Source organism: Microcaecilia unicolor, chromosome 8, assembly GCF_901765095.1.
Source record: "Microcaecilia unicolor chromosome 8, aMicUni1.1, whole genome shotgun sequence".
In the NCBI taxonomy this organism is placed as follows: Eukaryota; Metazoa; Chordata; class Amphibia; order Gymnophiona; family Siphonopidae; genus Microcaecilia; species Microcaecilia unicolor.
In genome coordinates, this window is record NC_044038.1 from 172,517,103 (window position 1) to 172,537,598 (window position 20,496).

Sequence of the window (20,496 nt, forward strand, 5' to 3'; positions counted from 1 at the left end):
GTAACAAAAAATTTTAAAAAAAATAATAACAAAAATATATAAGGTTATTACCACTATTCATGACAAGAAGAAACTTCCAGTAACTTAATTAATGGTGTATAATGAAGATCAAAACCTTTCATTTTCTATTACTGGTTTCTACTTATTACTTTATCCTTTAATAGTTCATCTATATTCAGTACAAAATTAAATCCACAGCCTGCTATTTACCTATCGTACTGCATGATGTTCGCAGTTCTACATGGATAGAGGAAATAATACCGATTCCATGCACTGTATGGCTCTCTTTTTAACTGACCCACTGCTTTTTTTTTAATCATCTTTTTCTCTTTTATTCATGTCAAATTCCTGTGAACCAGAATTCAATCGCTCTTATTCCTGTGGATTTCTTGTTTTCATACAATTATTATACCACATGGTACAAATACAAATCGCATTTGCAATTTTTAAAGAAATGGATGTTTTAAGTGCCAATCTTTTTATTTTGCCTCAGTACATCCTCCCTTTTATTCTAGTTCAACTGGAGCTAACTAGTCAAGAATTAGTCACCCTACTTTAAAAAAAAAAAAAAAACCTCCTTACCACATTCCTGGTCTAGTCTTTGTAATGAGGGTCCACCCATAAATCTAAAATTATAGCTCTAAATCCAGACACAGACACCTGGTGCTGGTTTGGAGTCAACTTTTTGATCAATATTTTACCTGCTACAATAGTTGACACATGCTGTGCAGTTGAAGAACTTTCACCTTTTAACTGCTCTCTGCAATTAGAAAAGTTTAATATTTTCATAACTGATAATATATTTGTTTTACAAAAGTAACCATGAATACTATAAAATCACCCATTATTCTGATTTGGGAACTCATTGTTCAAACAAGAAACTGAATTAAATTCTACCAGTTCAATTCAGTGAGTTATAAATAGTTCAGCACCTAATCCAAGTCTGCTTACTGACAAACAGTAAAGTGATAAGAATTTCAGTTACTAGATGCCACCTTCTCTCCAGTCCTGAGTTTCATAATACACATTACCTCAAACGTTTTTCCGCACGATTATCCTTTGAAGAAGGTTCTAAAATTTAAAAAAACAAAGTAAAAAAAAAAAAAAAAAAAAATCCCTTAGCTTAACTCAGAAATACAATCCAGGAACATTAGTATTGTATTTGTTTACACTTGATCATTTTTACTATTGTTATGCTGTTAACAAAACTGTAAGTTTTATGTTAAACTGTACCTGCTGTACACCGCCTTGGGTGAATCTCTTCATAAAGGCGGTTAATCCCAATAAATCAAAATTAAATTAAAAAAATTTATATAAGTACCACCATGCTGGGTCAGACTGAGGGTGCATCTAGCTCAGCATCCTGTTTCTAACTGTGGCTAATCTGAGTCACAAATAAATGACAGGATCCATTCCCTATTGCTTGTTCCCATGGATAAGCGGTGGTTTTCCCCACTTCTGTTTGGCTTAGAATTGTTTATGGATTTTTCTTCCAGGGGCTTGTTTTATCCAATGTCTCTTTCTGCTTTGCTCTAGTACTTTTCTTAGAGCGACATATTTGGGAAAATTAAAGTAGGCGGCATCTATCACAATTGCACCCCATTTCCTAAAAGCCTCTTTTTTCAAAGTCTATTTTTTTCAGTTGTTCTTGCAATATTTGTGCTTTGCAGCTAGTGATATATGGTTCCTTTTTGACGGCATTTATGCCTTTAAGCACCACAGTTGAGGAATGATGTACATGATGGGCTGAGGGCTGGCTAATGCAGACAGTCTTAGTTATAGAAGAATGTTGAAAGCTTATCTATTTGGGGTTGCATTTGGATCACAGTAGGGTTTATTTTGGTGATTGTTTTATTTTATATCATATTATGTTGATTATTGTATACTAATAAAAAAGGCCCGTTTCTGACACAAATGAAACAGGCGCTAGCAAGGTTCTCCTCTGAGGGTGTATGTTTGAGAGTGTGTGTGTCAGAGAGAGAATGAGACAGAGACAGTGTGTGTGTTTGTGTGTGAGACTGTGTGTGTGTGACAGAGAGATAGAGTGTGATAGACAAGGAGTGTGTCAGAGAGAGAATGTGAGAGACAGTAAATGAGTGTGAGCCCCCACCCCCCCCCCTCTCGCAGGGCCCCCTCCCCACCCCCACCTCTCTGGTCTCAGGACCCCCCTCCCCACCTCTCTCCTGCACCCCCTCCAGCCATCCATGTCCAGCGACCCTCCTCTCCCCGCCCCCCTGCAGCCACCCATGTCCAGCGACCCTCCCCTCCCCCCTCCAGCTACCCATGTCCACCGACCCGACCCTCCCCCCGGCGCATCAAACCCCCTTGCCACCCGCAGCTGCCAGTGGTAACGCTGTCCAGCCACTGCTGCTTCTCCTGTTGAGCAGCAGCGGCCGCTACAAAAAGGAAAAAAGCGATAAATGTTTTTAAACCCAGGCCAAATCATTCGCAAATGCCCGAGTCTTAAAATGCAGTCTCTGCAGCCACTCCTCCTCTTACGATGCTGTGCTCCTCCGGGGTCTTACTCCAGGGGCAGTGACGTGGACGCAAGAGGAGGAGCGGCTGCAGAGACTGCATTTTAAGACTCGGTCATTTGTGAATGATTTGGGCTGGGTTTAAAAACATTTATGGTTTTTTTTCTTTTTGTAGCAGCCGCTGCTGCTCAACAGGAGAAGCAGCAGCAGCGGCCGGACAGCTGCAGGTGGCGAGGGGGTTGATTTGCCTGGGGGGGGAGGGGGCTGCTGATGTGCTTCGGGTGGGGGTGTTTGATGTGCCCCGGGGGGGGGGGGGGGGGGGGGGGGGCGCATCAGAGGCTTCGGAGTAGGATTCAAATCATCTTTTTCTTTTTCTGTTCAGAGCTGCCTGCAGGAGTTAAGTTGCTTCTGTCGCTTTCTTTCTTGTGTTTTTCCCCCCCCTTGTCTATTGTGTCAGGGGTGGTTCGGGAGGGCGTTCGGTGAGCGCGGCAGGTTTGGGAGGGTGGCAGTCTCGGTTGGTTTTTGTCCTTTTTCTTAGCTTTTATTTTCCATGAATGTTCGATGAAGCTGCCTGGGCCTGCACTGCTGTTGCTTGGGCTCTCTGGATAACGTTATCCGAGGCTTCAGTCCCAGGCACAGCCAATCAGAATGGAGGCACGGGCCCAGGCAGCTTCATGGAACGTTCATGGTGCAAATTATTATATAAGATGTTTTTTGTGCTCCGCTTTGAACCTTGGTGATTAAGTGGATTAGAAATGCTGTAAACAAAGAAACTGGAACAGCAATGCCTTTGTTTATTCATGACAAGGGTGGAAATGCCTATATATGGGAAAATTAGGTCCTTACCTTGGTAATTTTCTTTCCTTTAGTCATAGCAGATGAATCCATTACGAATGGGTTGTGTCTACCTACCAGCAGGGAGAGATAGAGAGCACTGAAAAAACCATAGTGCCTCTTGGCCAGCTAGCTCCATCTGCCTCTCAGTATTTGAAGCTTCCAAAGCAGTGCTACACCGCAAAGTAGAATAACATGAACTTTCCTCACAGCGAACGAACGCCCCAGAACATGAGCAATTCAAAGGAGGGACGAACTCAACCTCCTGTAACAGAACAGAAATTCTGAAGACTGTTTTCCAACTTCTCCCAATGAGAGAACATATTTACAGGAAAAACTGAACTCAAAACAGCATCAATCAATCAATCAATTAATCAGGACGGGCTCATGGATTCATCTGCTATGACTAAAGGAAAGAAAATTACCAAGGTAAGAACCTAATTTTCCCTTCCTTGTTATCAAGCAGATGAATCCATTACGAATGGGATGTATCAAAGCAATCCCTAGATAGGGTGGGAACAGGCCACACCACGCGCCAGCACTTGTGCTCCAAACCGCGCATCCCTCCTGGCATCCACATCCAGCCTGCAATGTCGGCCAAATGAGAGCTTAGAAGCCCATGTCGCTGCACTGCATATCTCTTGAAGAGAGAGTGCTCCAGTTTCAGCCCAAGAAGAGGAAATCGCTCTTGTGGAATGTGCCTTAAAGGCTTCAGGCGGAGGCCGGCCAGACAGCAGATACGCTGAAAAAAATAGCTTCTTTGAGCCAACGAGCCAAAGTAGCTTTAGACGCTGGAGACCCTCTGTGAGGATCAACAAAACAAAAAGGTCCTGAAAGCATTTGACATGCGCAGATACTGCAACAGAGCCCTTCGCACATCTAGAAGGTGCAAATGCAGAAATGGGTCTCGACAGGACAGCACCTGGAGCTCAGACACCCGTCTCACCGAAGTAATGGCCACCAAAAAGACCGTCTTTAGGGTCACATCTTTTCCGAAGCTCGTTGAAGCAGGGAACACTGCAGAGGTCTCAGGTGCGCTCTCGCTCATGGCACCACTTCCAAGGTGGCCGTCATCGACCCCAACAGCTGAACTATGTCCCAAGCTCGCGGGCAAGGCATCCTCAGGAGCAGATGGACCTGGTTCTGAAGCTTGCACTGCCTTTGCTTGGGTAGAAAGACAAACCCCGAGGCTGTGTCGAACCGGACCCACAAACATTCTAGAGATTGAGGGGGGGGGGGGGGGGGTCAGGTGACTTTTGGATATATTGACGACCCAGCCCAGAGATTGAAGTACTGAGACCATTCTGGCTGTTACATAATGACTCTCTTCTGCAGAGTCCACTCTGATGAGCCAGTCGTCGAGGTACGGGTGAACCCGGATACCCTCTCGCCTGAGAAAGGGAGCTACTACCACCATTACCTTGGAAAAGGTTCGGGGAGCTACGGCGAGGCCAAAAGGCAAGGCCCGAAACTGAAAATGTTTTCCCAACATCGCAAACTGGAGAAACCGGTGGTGCGGGGGCCAAATAGGAATGTGCAAGTAAGCTTCTTTCAGGTCCAGAGACGTGAGAAACTTTCCTGGTTGTACCGCTGCCATGACGGAGCGCAGGGTTTCCATGCAAAAATGCTGCACTCTTAGTGACTTGTTGACTTCCTTTAAGTCGCGTATGGGCCAAAAAGGCCCTCCTTTTTGCGGCACCACAAAGTAAATGGAGTAACGACCGTAGCAAATCCCGGCGGGAGGCACAGGGACCACCGGCCAGAGGTGCAACAAGCCTTGCAAGGTCTCCTCTATCGCCGCCCGTTTGACGGCAGAGCCACATCGGGACTCCACAAACACATCTCTCACCGGGGCATTGAATTCTAATCTGTAGCCATCTCTGATCAGGTTCAAAACCCACTGATCTGAGGTAATCTTGACCCATTCCTCGAGAAAGAGGGAAAGACATCCTCCAACTGCAGGAATCGAGGAGTGGGCCGGCGCACCATCATTGAGAGGGTTGCCTATGAACTCCAGGCCTTGAGCCGGCCGCTGTGGAACGTTTGTTCGAGCGAAAGGAGTTCCTCTGCTGAAAGCGGGCACGTGAAGTAAACCCAGCAGAACGCCCCGGGCGGTAACTTCTAGCTTCACGGAAGCGAGGTCTGGAGGAGGGAACCTCCTGATCCTTGGAAGAAGGCCGCGGCCTATCCTCGGGTAAGCGCTGGGGTTTAGTTTCCCCCAGGCCTTTAACAATTTTCTCCAATTCCTCACCAAATAGGAGAAGGCCCTGGAAGGGCAACTCCACCAACCTTTGCTTAGAGGCCATGTCAGCCGCCCAATGCCGTAGCCATAGAAGGCGGCGAGCGGCCACCGCCACAGCCATCTCTTTAGCCGAAGCTCTGACCAGATCATAGAGGACGTCAGACAAAAATGACATGGCCGACTCCATCCTCAGTGCCACCTCCGCAAGGGGCTCCGCTCCATCCCAGGGCTGTTCCACTGCCTGTTGCAACCAAGCGAGGCAGGCTCGAGCAACATAACAACTGCACACAGATGCCCGTAAGGCTAGGCCTGAAATCTCAAAGGACTGTTTGATTGCTGATTCCAGACGTCGGTCCTGCATGTCCTTCACGGCGACCCCTCCCTCTACTGGGAGGGTAGTCTTTTTCGTCACAGCCGTGACTAGGGCATCCACTTTAGACATGGCCAAGCGTGCCAAGTGCTCCTCACTGAGAGGGTATAAGTGCCCCATTGCCCTGGCAACTTTCAAAGGCCCCTCAGGGTCAGCCCATTGAGCTCTTGGATGGAGTCATGCAAAGGAAAGGCTCGAGCAGGCTTCTTAGTACTTGCCATCCTCGGATTACCAGAGGAGGCTTCGCCTATCACAGGATCTTCAATAGAGAGAGCTTGTAAGGCATCAGAAATAAGCGCTGGCAGCTCCTCGTGGTGGAAAATCCTAACCGCAGTGGGATCATCCGAATTCAGTGGCAATCCTACAACTTCCTCTGGCTCTTTGGACCACGAAGGCCTGCCAGACCCCTCAGAATCCCCACAGCCCGACCACGGGGTGGGGGGGAAGGGGGGTGCGCCACTCTCTGAAGGGGAATTTACCCTTCTGCACTTGTCTTGCGGCCAACTGTCTGGGGAAAAAACCCTGACAGCAATCCCGGGCCGGTCTCCACTGGAGAGGAACCAGGTAGCAATGCAGAGTCAGACATCTGCGGCAGAGCTCTTTTTAACATGAACGCTTTATGTAAAAGCAACACAAACTCAGGGGAGAAAGGCTCACCCTGGCCTCCCGGTTCCAATCCGGGGGAGCAGCTCCTCTGGTAGCCTCCATCCGAGGCTCCCCTCTGGCCTCAGACTCCTCCGCTCCTGCAGGGCTCGAGCCATGCGGCGCATCCAAGATGGCACCCGCTGCCAGCTCCACCGAGCAGGAAGAAACCTCGCTCGCCATACTCGGGCCGGCCCTGATGTCTGAAGAGCACGATTTACAGAGCCCCGCTACGGATCTGCGCTTGCCACAACGTGAACAGCACTTAACAACCTCCACAGCCATCGCCGAAAACGGCGGAAATTTTCAAAATGTCGGATTCACGCCAAAATGTCCCGATTGCGGGCCCTCCCCAGAGGAGCTACAAGACTCTCTTACCTCACCAGACCGAGTCACAGAGCTCCGGTCACGCTGCACAGACAGAAGGAAGCCTCAGAATCGCAGCACTAACAAGCGCGTCACGTTTTTCTTTTTTAACGCTGTGAGGAAAGTTAGAGGCAACAGTTACAGAGGCACTCCGGAGGTCCAGGAGCGTGGGAAAGGCAGGGAAAGGACGAACCAATGTGCCTGCATCCACATAGAAGAGCGTGGGAAAGGACATACCAATGTGCCTGCATCCACATAGAAGAGCGTGGGAAAGGCAGGGAAAGGACATACCAATGTGCCTGCATCCACATAGAAGAGCGTGGGAAAGGCAGGGAAAGGACATACCAATGTGCCTGCATCCACATAGAAGAGCGTGGGAAAGGCAGGGAAAGGACATACCAATGTGCCTGCATCCACATTGAAGAGTATGGGAAAGGCAGGGAAAGGACATACCAATGTGCCTGCATCCACATATAAGAGCGTGGGAAAGGCAGGGAAAGGACATACCAATGTGCCTGCATCCACATTGAAGAGTGTGGGAAAGGCAGGGAAAGGACATACCAATGTGCCTGCATCCACATTGAAGAGTGTGGGAAAGGCAGGGAAAGGACATACCAATGTGCCTGCATCCACATAGAAGAGCGTGGGAAAGGCAGGGAAAGGACATACCAATGTGCCTGCATCCACATAGAAGAACGTGGGAAAGGCAGGGAAGGACATACCAATGTGCCTGCATCCACATTGAAGAGTGTGGGAAAGGCAGGGAAAGGACATACCAATGTGCCTGCATCCACATAGAAGAGTGTAGGAAAGGCAGGGACAGGGCAAACCTATATGCCTGCATCCACATAGGGGGAAGGGTAAGGCAGGGAAAGGGCTAACCTATGTGCCTTTAAAGTGAAGCTGCAATAGCCACAACACCCCTGCTACAACTGGCAAAAGCCCAGGAGCCACCCCAGGCAGATTTTTGAAGGAGCTGAATAAGCTGCGTCCAACCCTGCTGGGGAGATAGAGAATACTGAGAGGCAGATGGAGCTAGCTGGCCAAGAGGCACTATGGTTTTTCAGTGCTCTCTATCTCCCCCTGCTGGTAGGTGGACACAACCCATTCGTAATGGATTCATCTGCTTGATGACAAGGAAAAGGCACTTTCATAAAATAAGCATGAATGTCCCCTTAAGGAATGAAATACATAAGTCTTTATGATTTTAACTGCAAAGGTAAATGTTATACTAGGCTCTGTTGTTTTAACTAGTCAATTTTTCCATCTATGAGTAGGTTTTCCATTTAGCTTATCAGACAAAAACGTGTAAAATAAGGATGAAGACAGTTCTGTCTATGAACTGATTGGTAAATAAAAGGTTACTACAGTACTACTTCTAAGCACAGACACAACGAAAAGAACTTTTTTAAACCCTTACCAAGAATTGCTGAAAGATTTGTGATCTGTGCTACTAGGTCTATGTTCAAGGCTTTGCTGGAATCCAACAAAGTAGAATTTTTATATGTAAGCCAGTCCACTGCATGTGATTTTATGGTCCTTTTCAGATCTGTTTCAGCAAAATAAAAATAAAAAATCACAAAAAGCCAAGTTATAGATTTGCAAGAACTCTATAAAACAGTTACCATGTTCTTTACATTTTACACTTATGATTCACCTTGTCAAAAGTAACCGATGCTGCCATGATGCAAAGGGTATGCCAACTGTTAAAATGGGATTTTAAGAACAGACACAACCAGAAAGGGTGGGCAACATATCGAAGACAAGATGAGGAGCATTAATTCCATTTCATTTAGCCATAATGGTATGGATACTTAAAAGTGGCAATGAATGATTTGAACCCCCCCCCCCTCCCTTATCTTATGCCACAGAATACAGTCTAACTCCAATATTGAGCCGTGATTGAAAGTCACAAACCTAGAATATAACTTGGCTTCTGTTTCCTGCAACACAGGCATTGAATTTATGTGTCAAAGCCTACCAGTAAAGACTTAGGGGTGTGCACTGAAAAATGGCTTGTGGGAGCCCTCCCTTTATAGCGTCCTTCCGAAAGGAAACAGAAAGTTCTTTAAGAGGAGGGAGGAGCTACAGAGGGAGGGGTTCCCAGCTCGAGAGAAGCAGCATGCGTCTAGTGCTGCACTCTTTCTTGGTGCTGCAGACAGTAAAGGCAAAGTGGGGGGGGAGGGAGATACCACACAGTGTGAGGCGGCGACAGCAGAAGAAGCAAGACAGAAGGAGAAAGCTGAAAGAAGAGGACAAAGGAAGAGACGGCGAGAGACACAGGTAGCGTGGCAAGAAGCAGGGAGTGTAATGCGATAACAGTTAAAAATGTAATGCATTAATCCTGTTTTAAAAAAGCATTACATGTGAAGCCCTACTAAAGAAAATTCCAAATTTATCAAATTATTAAACAAATTTTTTAAAATTTGTATTTCTATTTGTGCCAACATTACACAACAGAATCACATCATATTCACAATCCCCCAAAAGATATTCCTTCGCCTATAATCAGCTAGTTCCATTCTCCTCCTCCTCCTCCTCCTCCTCAGAACCACCAACAGGCAATTATAAAGAGGTTTCCATAAAAGCCCAGTTATCTTCTTTCCGGTAATTCCAATCAGGCCACAATATTATAAATCAAAATACGATAACCTAACGTGCAACTGTATCAAACAAAATCAACCTCCAACTGTGATTAGCCCCTAACTTCCCTCTCCCACCCCATCCCCCCCCCCCCCCAGTTTGTCTCCACTTCAAGGTTAACTGCTACAGAAATAGTGACACAAAGGGAGCTCCAAACAGCCCTAAACATCTATTGAAATGCAAACATTTTGTACTCATTTGTAACAAAAATTTGAGTATTACCTGAACATTCTTCAGCTCCCCTGAATTCTTCAGGTGACAGACAACTATTTATGTCACTATTTACAGGTTCTGTGGTTTCTGAAACGGGTAAAGAGTCCAAACAATCCAACAAAAAGGAAGAAACACCAGTCGGTAAAGTCATTCCTGTAATTAAAATATAAATTTATACATGTGGGTTTAGGTTATGTGTAAAAATTCACGAGTCTATAGAATTCATAGAAAAAACAGACAAGTCACAAAGAGAAGCCAAGGTACAGCAGTGGCTTCAACTTTCAATAAAGACAATTCTTTTCATAATAGGATTTATCTTACTATTTAGTTTTTGTTCAATCGAGTTACTTGCCTGTAGCAGGTGTTCTCCATGGAAACCAGGATACTAGTCCTCACAAATGGGAGTTGTCATTTGATGGAGCCCAGCACAGAGGAAGCTTTTTATACGTCTCACTGTGCATGTGCACCATTTCCCACTCGTGTTTAATTTAGCTCAAAGGAGAAGACAACTTTTTGAGAGTTAGGCATGTATTAAAGACCTGCATCCTGCTGTCCAAACAAGATACTTACCTGTAGGCTGGTATTCTCCATGGACAGCAGGATACAAGTTCTCACAGCATGGGTGACATCACTGATGCAGCCTGAGTGAGAATCTTTACTCCAGCTTAATGATACTAAAAGTTTTTGAGCTATCTCACCACATACATAGTAAAAGCAGTTAGCTTAGCAGGGTTTTAAAAAAGGCTTGGATAGCTTCCTAAAAGAAAAGTCTATAAGCTTATTTCTAGGATAAGCAGCATAAAATGTATTGTACTGTTTTGGGATCTTGCCAGGTACTTGTAATCTGGATTGGCCACTGTTGGAAACAGGATGCTGGGCTTGAGGGACCTTCGGTTTGTCCCAGTATGGCAATACTTATGTACTTATGTGCACCATTTCCTACCTGTTGCTGTCACACAGGACCAATTTAGTCTAGTTATTACCTAAGGGTACAATACAACTCCTTGGGAAGTGAAAGGCCTTGTATCCTGCTGTCCACAGAAAACAACTAACATTGGTAAATAAACTTGGTTTTCTCTGAAGAACGTGATCAACAGAAAAAGGACAACAAAGAGGTGCTGCAACAAGTAGACACTGACAAAAAGCCTTTTCCACACATTTTTCATCTTTTCTTTTTTTTTTCGGAAGGCGGCCTGGAACAGAAGAGATATAAGCCCAAGGAGCTGGATTCTAATCCCCAAATAGAATCTGAAGCACCAAACATCAGGAGTCCCTTTCTAGACAGTAGTGGGATGTGAATGTATGAACTAGATAAATGCTACATCAGAGAGCACTAGGGAGGTAAAATTCTTAGATGTAATAAATGACTGCTTCTTGGAGCACCTGATCCAAGAACCGACAAGAAAGGGAGTTAATTTAGGTCTAGTCCTTATTGGAATGCAGGGAAACGTACAAGAGGTAATGGTGTTGGATTCGCTGGGAAACGGGGATCATAACACGATCAAATCTGAGTCGATATCTGGAGTAAAGTCACTAAAGAAATCTATTGTACCAGCATTTAATTTTTGAAAGGGTGACTATGACAAAATGAGAAAAATGGTTTAAAAGAAGCTGAAAGGGTCGGCCACAAAGGTTAGGACTTTAAATCAGGCATGGACGCTGCTTAAAAATACCATCATGTAAGCCCAGACCAGATGTATTCCACGTATTAACAAAGGTGGAAAGAAGAGCAAATGATGGCCAACGTAGTTAAAAGGCGACGTGAAAGAGGCTATTAGAGCTAAAAGAACATCCTTCAAAGAACGGAAAAAAGATTCAAATGAAGAAAATAAGAAGCAACAAAAGTACATTTTATTTTCTTTTTTTTAATCATTTTACTTAATTACATTCACATTTATCACATAAATGTAAGGAAAACCAGAAATTAATATAAAGGAAAAAGAAAACATTTTCTCTCATCAATATATATTATATAATTGTCCACAATTGGGAGATCCAAGATCAGGAAAACAATCTCAAAGAAAATAAGAACAACTCAAAATGGTTAATCTTACAATTCACATTTTCTGAGGGAGGAAGGTTAATCGGTAATTTCAGCCGGACAGTGGTAACTAAAGGAAGATGCTGCAGAGGGTTCTTCATCTGTTCTTTCAACTCCACAAACTCTTTTAATTTCTTAGGTTCAACAAATAAGTAATAAGGAAATAAAACACTTATAAGGGAATCGGACTAGGAAGGTCCCACCTAGGGCAATGATTCCTGGCTTAAAAGCCAAGAATTCATGCCTCCTAGTCTGCGATTCCCTTGATATGTTAGGAAATATATTCATCTTTGAACCCAAAAAACTATCAGCCACGTGTCGGAAATACAATTTCAAAACATTGTTCCTATCTAAATCAAAGGCGAAAATCACTAATAATATAACTCTATCTGTAATTTCTGAATTTTCCAAAATGTCAGTTAAGTTCACATCTCTTTTCTCTGATAAGGAAAATTTTAAGGGAAATATAAATCACTTTACACACCAGAGGGTGGCTATCAGAAGGTATTTGCAAAATATCAGAGAAATATTTCTTCAACAGTTCAGTAGCTGATATATAGGATGTTATTGGAAAATTTATCATTCTCTTTCCTTAATTGGCTCTCTAGAAATTCCAATTTTTACAAGAAACATGGCTGTCCTTCATTACCAAATTAACTGATTTTCGTAGAGAAACCCTTTCGTAGTCAGTCTCTATTTTTATTTCTTGGACTTTCACTTTGTTAGATAAGTATTAATATAAATTCTTTAACTCACATGTTTATTCCTGAAAATTTTTAAACATCTGAAGAAGAGAGTTATTCACACTCTGCAGCACTTCCCATAGTACATCCATTGTGACATTATTGGCTTCACCAGATCCAATTTCTCCACAGAATCCGCTCTATTTTAATATTTAGCAGTGATCACAAAAGTAGAAATAAAATATGCAACATTGTATACTCACACAGGCAGCGCTGTACACATAATCGGAGACTGTCCTTCAAGGCAGCCAAACAGGACAAATATACTTTCATGTATTATGGGAATGATTACAAGCAGTATGAGTACCAGCAAGAGAATAGATTTAAAAGCAGCCTGAAAAAGGTGGGCATTTAGGCTGGATTTAAATAGGCCATAGAGGTTTCATCACTATTTTTAGAGAAGTTTTTACCTTCAGAACTGCCAGGTGGAGATTCCTGTAACAAATTAAACATATATTTTTGAAAATCTATTATTTAGAATGACCACAATGCTTCTATTGTTCAATGTTAAAAATGAAAGATAATGGCTTTATGATGGAAATGAATCAAAACCTGAAATAATTCAAGACAAATTCAATCTTCAACCGTTAATGGTTATATGTAAGCCACATTGAGCCTGCAAAAGGTGGGGAAATGTGGGATACAAATGTAACAAACAAATAAATTAAAGTTAAGCCATGCATATTCCTAGCTATGGCAAAAATATCTAAATACTAATAGCATGCTTACAGCAACAAAATATTGAAGGTAATTTTTTTTTAAAGTTTGCTATAGGTTATTTAGTATTTAAATCAGGGGTATCAAATATACAGCCCAGGGTCCATTTCCAGCTCACTAGAGCCATTTATCTGGCCCACTGCCCATGTTCATTGGCCCAAGTTGCCCCCACCACACACACACGAGGCTGCAGCATCTCTTCTCTTTCTTTCCTACCACCCATGCCCCAGTTCCCCCACCTTCTACAGCTGTCACGTCCATATGGCCACTGGCAGCAGCAATAATCCAGAATCCAGATGTTTCGGCACTGGCCACAGAGCCTTTGAACTTCTGTCTCAGGCTGGGTCTTGCCCTTCTGACATACTCCATCTGTTCTACTACTACTACTTATTTCTATAATGCTACTAGACGTACACAGCACTGTAAACAAAACATATAACTTACAATTTATTCAAGACAGACAGACAAACAGGTAAGACATTAGGGCAGTGGTTCCCAAACCTGGTCCTGGAGGCATCCCCAGCCATTCATGTTTTCAGGATACCCACAATGAAAATCCATGAGATAGATTTGCATGCATGCAGTGAAGGCAGTGTATGCAAATCTCTCTCATGAATATTAATTGTGAGTAACCTAAAAACCAGACTAGCTGGGGTGCTTCCAGGACCAGGTATGGGAACCAGTGGATCAGGGAGTTATTGTGGGAATGATTAAAACTAACATGAGTAGTGAAAACATGAATGGGGGGGTTAAAAGTTAAAAGAACACCAAAAAGGTGGACTTTTAGTCTAAATTTTGAACTTGGCCACAGATGGAGTATGACCTAATGACTCAGGAAGTCTATTCCAGGCATACAGTGAAGCAAGACATAAGAAGTAGTAAGAAAGGAGTATGGAGGTTGGCAGTGGAGGAGAAAAGTATAGATAAGAGTGACTTACCAGATGAACAGAGTTCCAGAGGGGTGTAGAGAGAGATAATACTGAGGAGCTGTAGAACAAATGCACTTTTAAGTCAGCAAGAGCAGTTTGAACTGTATATGGAAACAAACAGGGAGCTCCAACCACTGTCACCTACACTGGTGATGTCTTAAAAGCTTAAATCATATTCCAAAAGCCAAACATTTTTGCCTCACCAAAAGTAATCAATATACTCACATTCCTTTCACTAAAGTTCTCTTCTCTGCAGCTTTGATGGACTGTGTTTTTGTCAGCTTCGTCGGCATTTTCAACCACACACAACTGAAAGCTATACAAGAATGGTAAATGAGAAAAATGTGCATCACAAATATGAAAAGTATTTATATTTCAACATTTTTATTGGTTACAAATCAAAGTAAACATGCCCAACCGTATGCATGTACAAAGAATCAAACACCCAGACATACATGGTACAGACAAAAATTAACCAAAAGGTAACTGAACACAAAAGTCCCACAGAAAAAATGGCAACACACAAGAAAGTGGGAAACGAAGGGAGGCTGAACAGACCACGGGAACAACAGATAAAATTTATTGCTACGATGTATAAAAAGAATGCACAAGATTCAAAATCAAAACTCAAGACTCGACACAGCACCGCTGCCTCAGGAGTCCGATGATATGAAGTGAGAAGTGGGTTGCTGGTCACCAGCTGCCTGTTCAGTTAGCTATTGTTTGTGCATTTGTTCTAGTATGAAAGTTCTGTCCTATTGATTATGGAGTTCCTTTCTCTTTCTGTTTTATTTTATTGTGATCTACTGCGATCTTCTTGTAGAAGTGGCAGTATATGAAAAATTTTACTAAATATAAACATCCTTGTGTTTCACCATCTTGTCCATACTCTTTTCTCCCCTCCCTCCCCCATTTCTAGAGTCTCCTCCTTTCTTATGCTGCCTGGCTCTGTTCTGTTGTGAGTGACCTGGTATGGCTGTTTCTTATTCTTTCCTATCATCATTTTGTACTTCCTTTCCATATTATTATTTTAACCTGTAAATCGCCCAGTTCTATAAGTCAGCTCAGGCGGTATAGTAAGTTTTAATAAACTATAAACTTTATTTAGTATTTGATATATTGCCCAATCAGAGCACTTTCTAAGAGGTTTACAATACAAAAACAGAGTGAAAATAATGAAAAGGAAATTACATTTCAAATAAGTGGGAGCTAGATGTGTGTGCAGGTAGCTTGGAAGACATTCAATTGAGAACGGTGGAAACACATGTTAAGAACTGTGCTGTCCAGGAGAAAGACACATTATAATTATCAGATTTCAACAGAAAGAATATAAAGCGTCTGGCCAACAATTAAACAATACAGCTTGGGCCTCAATAAAAGGAATTCAGAGTTTTAAACTCTTAGCCTTACTGTTCTTATATAGAGGAGTGTGGTAGCCGTGTTAGTCCACTCTTAAGGTTATCAATAGAAATCAAACAAAATAAAACATGGAAAAGAAAATAAGATGATACCTTTTTTATTGGACATAACTTAATACATTTCTTGATTAGCTTTCGAAGGTTGCCCTTCTTCCTCAGATCAGAAATAAGCAAATGTGCTAGCTGACAGTATATATAAGTGAAAACATTCAAGCATTACTATGACAGTCTGACAGGGTGGGAGGAGGGGGGTGGGTAGGAAGTATGCATGGGGACATCAAAGCATATCATTGATATTCTAACAGGATGGGTGTGGATAGGTGAGGGGTCAACATTTTACAGGACCAGGACACTGTACCAGTGACTTCACAGTGAGAATCCTGAAAGGTAACTTTAAAACCATACAAGAACGTAAGACCTTTGAAGTCAGAATGATTGAATATTTTAACACCCAACAGAAAAGACTTTCCTAGCCCATTATAAACCATAAAGCTGTATGTCTCTGTTGATCACCCTCCCCTCCCCTCACGTATCCACACCCATCCTGTTAGAATATCAATGATATGCTTTGATGTCCCCATGCATACTTCCTACCCACCCCCCTCCTCCCACCCTGTCAGACTGTCATAGTAATGCTTGAATGTTTTCACTTATATACACTGTCAGCTAGCACATTTGCTTATTTCTGATCTGAGGAAGAAGGGCAACCTTCGAAAGCTAATCAAGAAATGTATTAAGTTATGTCCAATAAAAAAGGTATCATCTTATTTTCTTTTCCATGTTTTATTTTGTTTGATTTCTATTGATGTTCTTATATAAAATCTGTAAAACCAAGCAGATCACATACTAACCTCTGCTCTTTCACCTTAGAGATGTATGTTGTATTTAATTCACAGCTCTCTTCAATTTTGTTTAAGGTTTCTACTACTGTTGTTTTCTTGAACCCTAAAAAAAATTATTTGACATTATTTATTCAAATATAAAGTAGCTGGTTTAGACATTTCAATCCGTTTGTACAGACTGATGTGTCTGGGACACTAAAAATTAGGATGGCTACAGCTTGGAGGCAAGAACCGACCCAGCCTTTAGGCTACTTGCACTGAAGTGTGAAGTCACTTTGCATGAAAAATAGTGCATAGTGGTCATAAGCACATAAACACCATGTGTAGTTTTAATGCACAAACACTATGTGCAGATTTAATGCAAATAAGTACTACGTGTAGATTTAATGCCCATACACTTCTTTCTGCAAAGTCACTTTGAAAAAGTACATTTTGCAGTAATATTCATGCAACATCTGCTTTATGTGAGTTTACATAAAGTTGGCATGACTGAGCTGCTGAGATGCAAATTCATGCAAGGCAGCTCATTATATTGAGTGCTCATTTTGTAAGCCATCTTGAATACAGGTACTGGGAGGGGTCCAATTTACTAGACCACCAGGGAAAATAAAAAAAAATAATTTGGGGAAGCCCCCAGGGGTGTCAGGGTCCACTGGACCACCAGGGAAATTAAAAAAAAAAAGTCAAGGGGGGGGGGGGGGGGCTGTCAGGGTCTATTGGACCACAAGGAAGATTGCTCACGATGGCGCTTAGCTTGGAGGGGGGAGGGTGTAGGCACAAGCAGGTAGCCTTTTGCAGTTGCCTGCTTGTGTTTCCCTCCTCTCCAACTGCTCCAGCGCAGCTGTAAAATTCTCTTAAATTACACTGCTCTAGAGCCATGGATCCCATAGAATACATATTACAATACTAGCAAGCTTATTGTCATTGTAACACATTTGCATGGGGTTGTTGGTGGCTGCTAATGGCACTCCCTTTGTGCATTACTAGCTATCTGATTGCTTGCTTTAGACTGGCTAGAACCAGCGTAAAGCAAACGTTAATAGCATGGTAAGCTTTGTGCATCTGGCCCTGGGTGTTTTTCAGTAACCTAAGTCCCCCGCCCCCCAGTTGCCGGCCAGCCCAGAACATGGAAGATCTGAGCCAAGTACCAACCAACATCTCGATAAGCTAGTAAAGCAGGCCTCCTGCCTTGTATGTGATAAGTGTTCATTAAAAGTACAGTAGGGCAGTGTTGCACATGAATCAGAGCTATCTGGATTCTTAACGGGGGGTCTTAGTGCATGTGGGCCTCTATAGAGTTGATGTTCCCCTTAGGAACTAGCTTAAAATAAGATACTTCGGGATACTGTGCGGGGGCGCAGATGCAGAGCCGGGGAACATTTCATCGCACTCCTTCTGCCCCGGGTCAGGGAGCGCTTCGGAATCGGTGACAGGCAACGAGCAAGCTGCACCTTCTTGCTACCAACGTTAGCCATTTGCGACGCTCAACCAGGGCCTGCATGGATTAAAAGTCACAAGTCAGAGGCTGAAGAGTCCCGGCCACCCCGCACAACTACAGGGCGCAGAGACACCACACACACGCATTTGCCTGCCCGCCCCCGCGGTCCAGCAGCTCTCCCTCCGTCTCAACCCCCCCAAACCGGCAGCTGTCTCTAATCTCAAATTTCTCACCCTGCTTCCGTTCCAACCTATTTTCGAAGCCGCCAGAAGCAGCAGCACAATGTACAGTTAACCACACCCACTTCCTCCCTAGCCCACCGCTCCCGTCCTCCCGCTAATGCAATTTCCTAGGGAGGAAGTTACGTCAGAGGGGGGAAGAAGAAGGAAGGCTCATGATGAACAGGTACCCGACAATCTCAAAGCTAAGTTTGAAGGTTGGACTGGGTGGGTTGAAAGAGACGCCAGATGGATGAAGGAAGGAAGGAAGAAAGGCGGAATGAACGAAGATTTGTCAGATAGATGGTTGGTTGGGGGAGGGGCGGTGTTGGCATGGATTTCAGAGAGAGGGAGAGATACCAGCTGGTGGTGGTGTTGGAGATGTCAGCTGGTTATTCAATGCTTCCTCTACAGTGGAATAGCAAGACTGCTGTTTTGGGGGAGCCTGAGCACATCCATACCCCACCAGCTGAACATCTCCTCCTTTCCAGCAGCCAGGGCAGTGTCCCTGAGCTGCACCCCACCCTGTATTCCCAGTTTTTACATATGCATGAAAATAACATGGACAGGGAGGGTCCACAGCTGCTCGAGGATACTGCAGATGTCTGCAGAGCATGGAGAGTTCTGGACTGGAAGAAGAGGTAGTTTTTAGCTAGTAGGACTTGTGGATCCCTGCTAGCCACAGCAAAGGAGACAACTGATTTTCCCGGGGGGGGGGGGGGGGGAGGAGGAGGAGAGACCCTGAGATAGAGATATGTCAGACAAGGAGGAGGGGTTGAGAAAGAAAGAGCTATGCCTGGCAAAAGGGGGGGGGGGAGGAGGTTGGGTACTGAGAGAGAAGGGGAGATGGTAGATTGGGGGGGGGGATAAGTTGAGAGAGAAGTGATGCCAATGGGGGGGAAGGGAGGCAGTGTCAACTTTTCATTATTGAGTGTCTGCTTTCCATGATGTGGCCAGATGGCTGATTGGAGGTGCACCAAATACCCCCCCCCCCCCCCCCTCCAGGCAAAATATAAATACCTGAGGTGGTGGGGATCCCTAGGCATGCCAGCTGAAAACTTCCAGTCTGGCAGCAAGAACAGGCCAAGCTCTGCAACTGATAGTAGTATCCCCCACATGCTTGTGCAATTTTCCCAGAAGGGAAACAGCTGATGTCAGGAGTGCCACCCCCCCCCCCCCCCAAAAAAAAAATCTACTACTACTTAACATTTCTAGAGCGCTACTAGGGTTATGCAGCGCTGAACAGTTTAACAGAGAAGGACAGTCCCTGCTCAAAGGAGCTTACAATCTAAAGAACGAAATGTCAAGTTGGGGTAGTCTAGATTTCCTGACTAGAGGTAAAGTGGTTAGGTGCCGAAGGCGACATTGAAGAGGTGGGCTTTGAGCAAGGATTTGAAGATGGGCAGGGAGGGGGCCTGGCGTATGGGCTCAGGGAGTTTATTCCAAGCATGGGGTAAGGCGAGGCAGAAAAGGGCGGAGCCTGGAGTTGGCGGTGGTGGAGAAGGGTACTGAAAGGAGGGATTTGTCTTGAGAGCGGAGGTTACGGGTAGGAACGTAAGGGGAGATGAGGGTAGAGAGGTAAGGAGGGGCTGCAGATCAAGTGCATTTGTAGGTTAGTAGGAGAAACTTGAACTGTATGTGGTACCTGATCGGAAGCCAGTGAAGTGACTTGAGGAGAGGGGTGATATGAGTATATCGGTCCAGGCAGAAGATAAGACATGCAGCAGAGTTCTGAACGGACTGAAGGGGGGATAGATGGCTAAGTGGGAGGCCAGTGAGGAGTAGGTTGCAGTAGTCAAGGCGAGAGGTAATGAGAGAGTGGATGAGAGTTGAGTGGTATGCTCAGAGAGGAAAGGGCGAATTTTGCTAATGTTATAGAGGAAGAAGCGACAGGTCTTGGCTATCTGCTGGATATGCACAGAGAAGGAGAGGGAGGAGTCGAAGATGACTCCGAGGTTGCGGGCAGATGAGACAGGGACGATGTGGGTGTTATCAACTGAGATAGAGAGTGGAGGGAGAGGAGAAGTGGGTTTGGGTGGGAAGACAATAAGCTCGGTCTTGGCCATTTTCAGTTTCAGGTGGCGGTTGGATATCCAGGCAGCAATGTCAGATAAGCAGGCCGATACTTTGGCCTGGGTTTCCGCAGTGATGTCTGGTGTGGAGAGATAAAGCTGGGTGTCGTCAGCATAAAGATGATATTGGAAATCACGAGATCAGTGAGCCCAGGGAAGAGGTGTAGATTGAGAAGAGAAGGGGTCCAAGGACAGATCCCTGAGGAGCTCCAACAGAGAGCGAGATGGGGGTGGAGGAAGAACCATGAGAATGTACTCTGAAGGTACAATGGGAGAGATAAGAGGAGAACCAGG

The 20,496-nt window shown here is 44.3% G+C and overlaps 1 protein-coding gene across 3 annotated transcripts in view; it reads right to left on the reverse strand.

Moving 5' to 3' along the window:
• The window catches only part of MEIKIN (meiotic kinetochore factor), a 32,160-nt gene extending 13,933 nt beyond the window's left edge, over positions 1–18,227 (reverse strand). For 2 of the 3 annotated variants that reach the window (XM_030213039.1, XM_030213038.1), the window contains exons 1-9: positions 18,146–18,227; positions 17,811–17,969; positions 16,484–16,577; positions 14,440–14,530; positions 12,979–13,003; positions 9,794–9,937; positions 8,349–8,477; positions 1,032–1,071; positions 702–760 (exon numbers count right to left, since the gene is read on the reverse strand). In XM_030213039.1, coding sequence (XP_030068899.1) covers positions 702–760; positions 1,032–1,071; positions 8,349–8,477; positions 9,794–9,937; positions 12,979–13,003; positions 14,440–14,530; positions 16,484–16,577; positions 17,811–17,949 — 721 coding nt within the window. In that variant the 5' untranslated portion in view covers positions 17,950–17,969; positions 18,146–18,227. Of the gene's footprint in view, positions 1–701; positions 761–1,031; positions 1,072–8,348; positions 8,478–9,793; positions 9,938–12,978; positions 13,004–14,439; positions 14,531–16,483; positions 16,578–17,810; positions 17,970–18,145 lie in introns of those variants that run through there. The other variant, XM_030213040.1, reaches the window with a different exon arrangement.
• Positions 18,228–20,496: the final 2,269 nt, after the last annotated feature.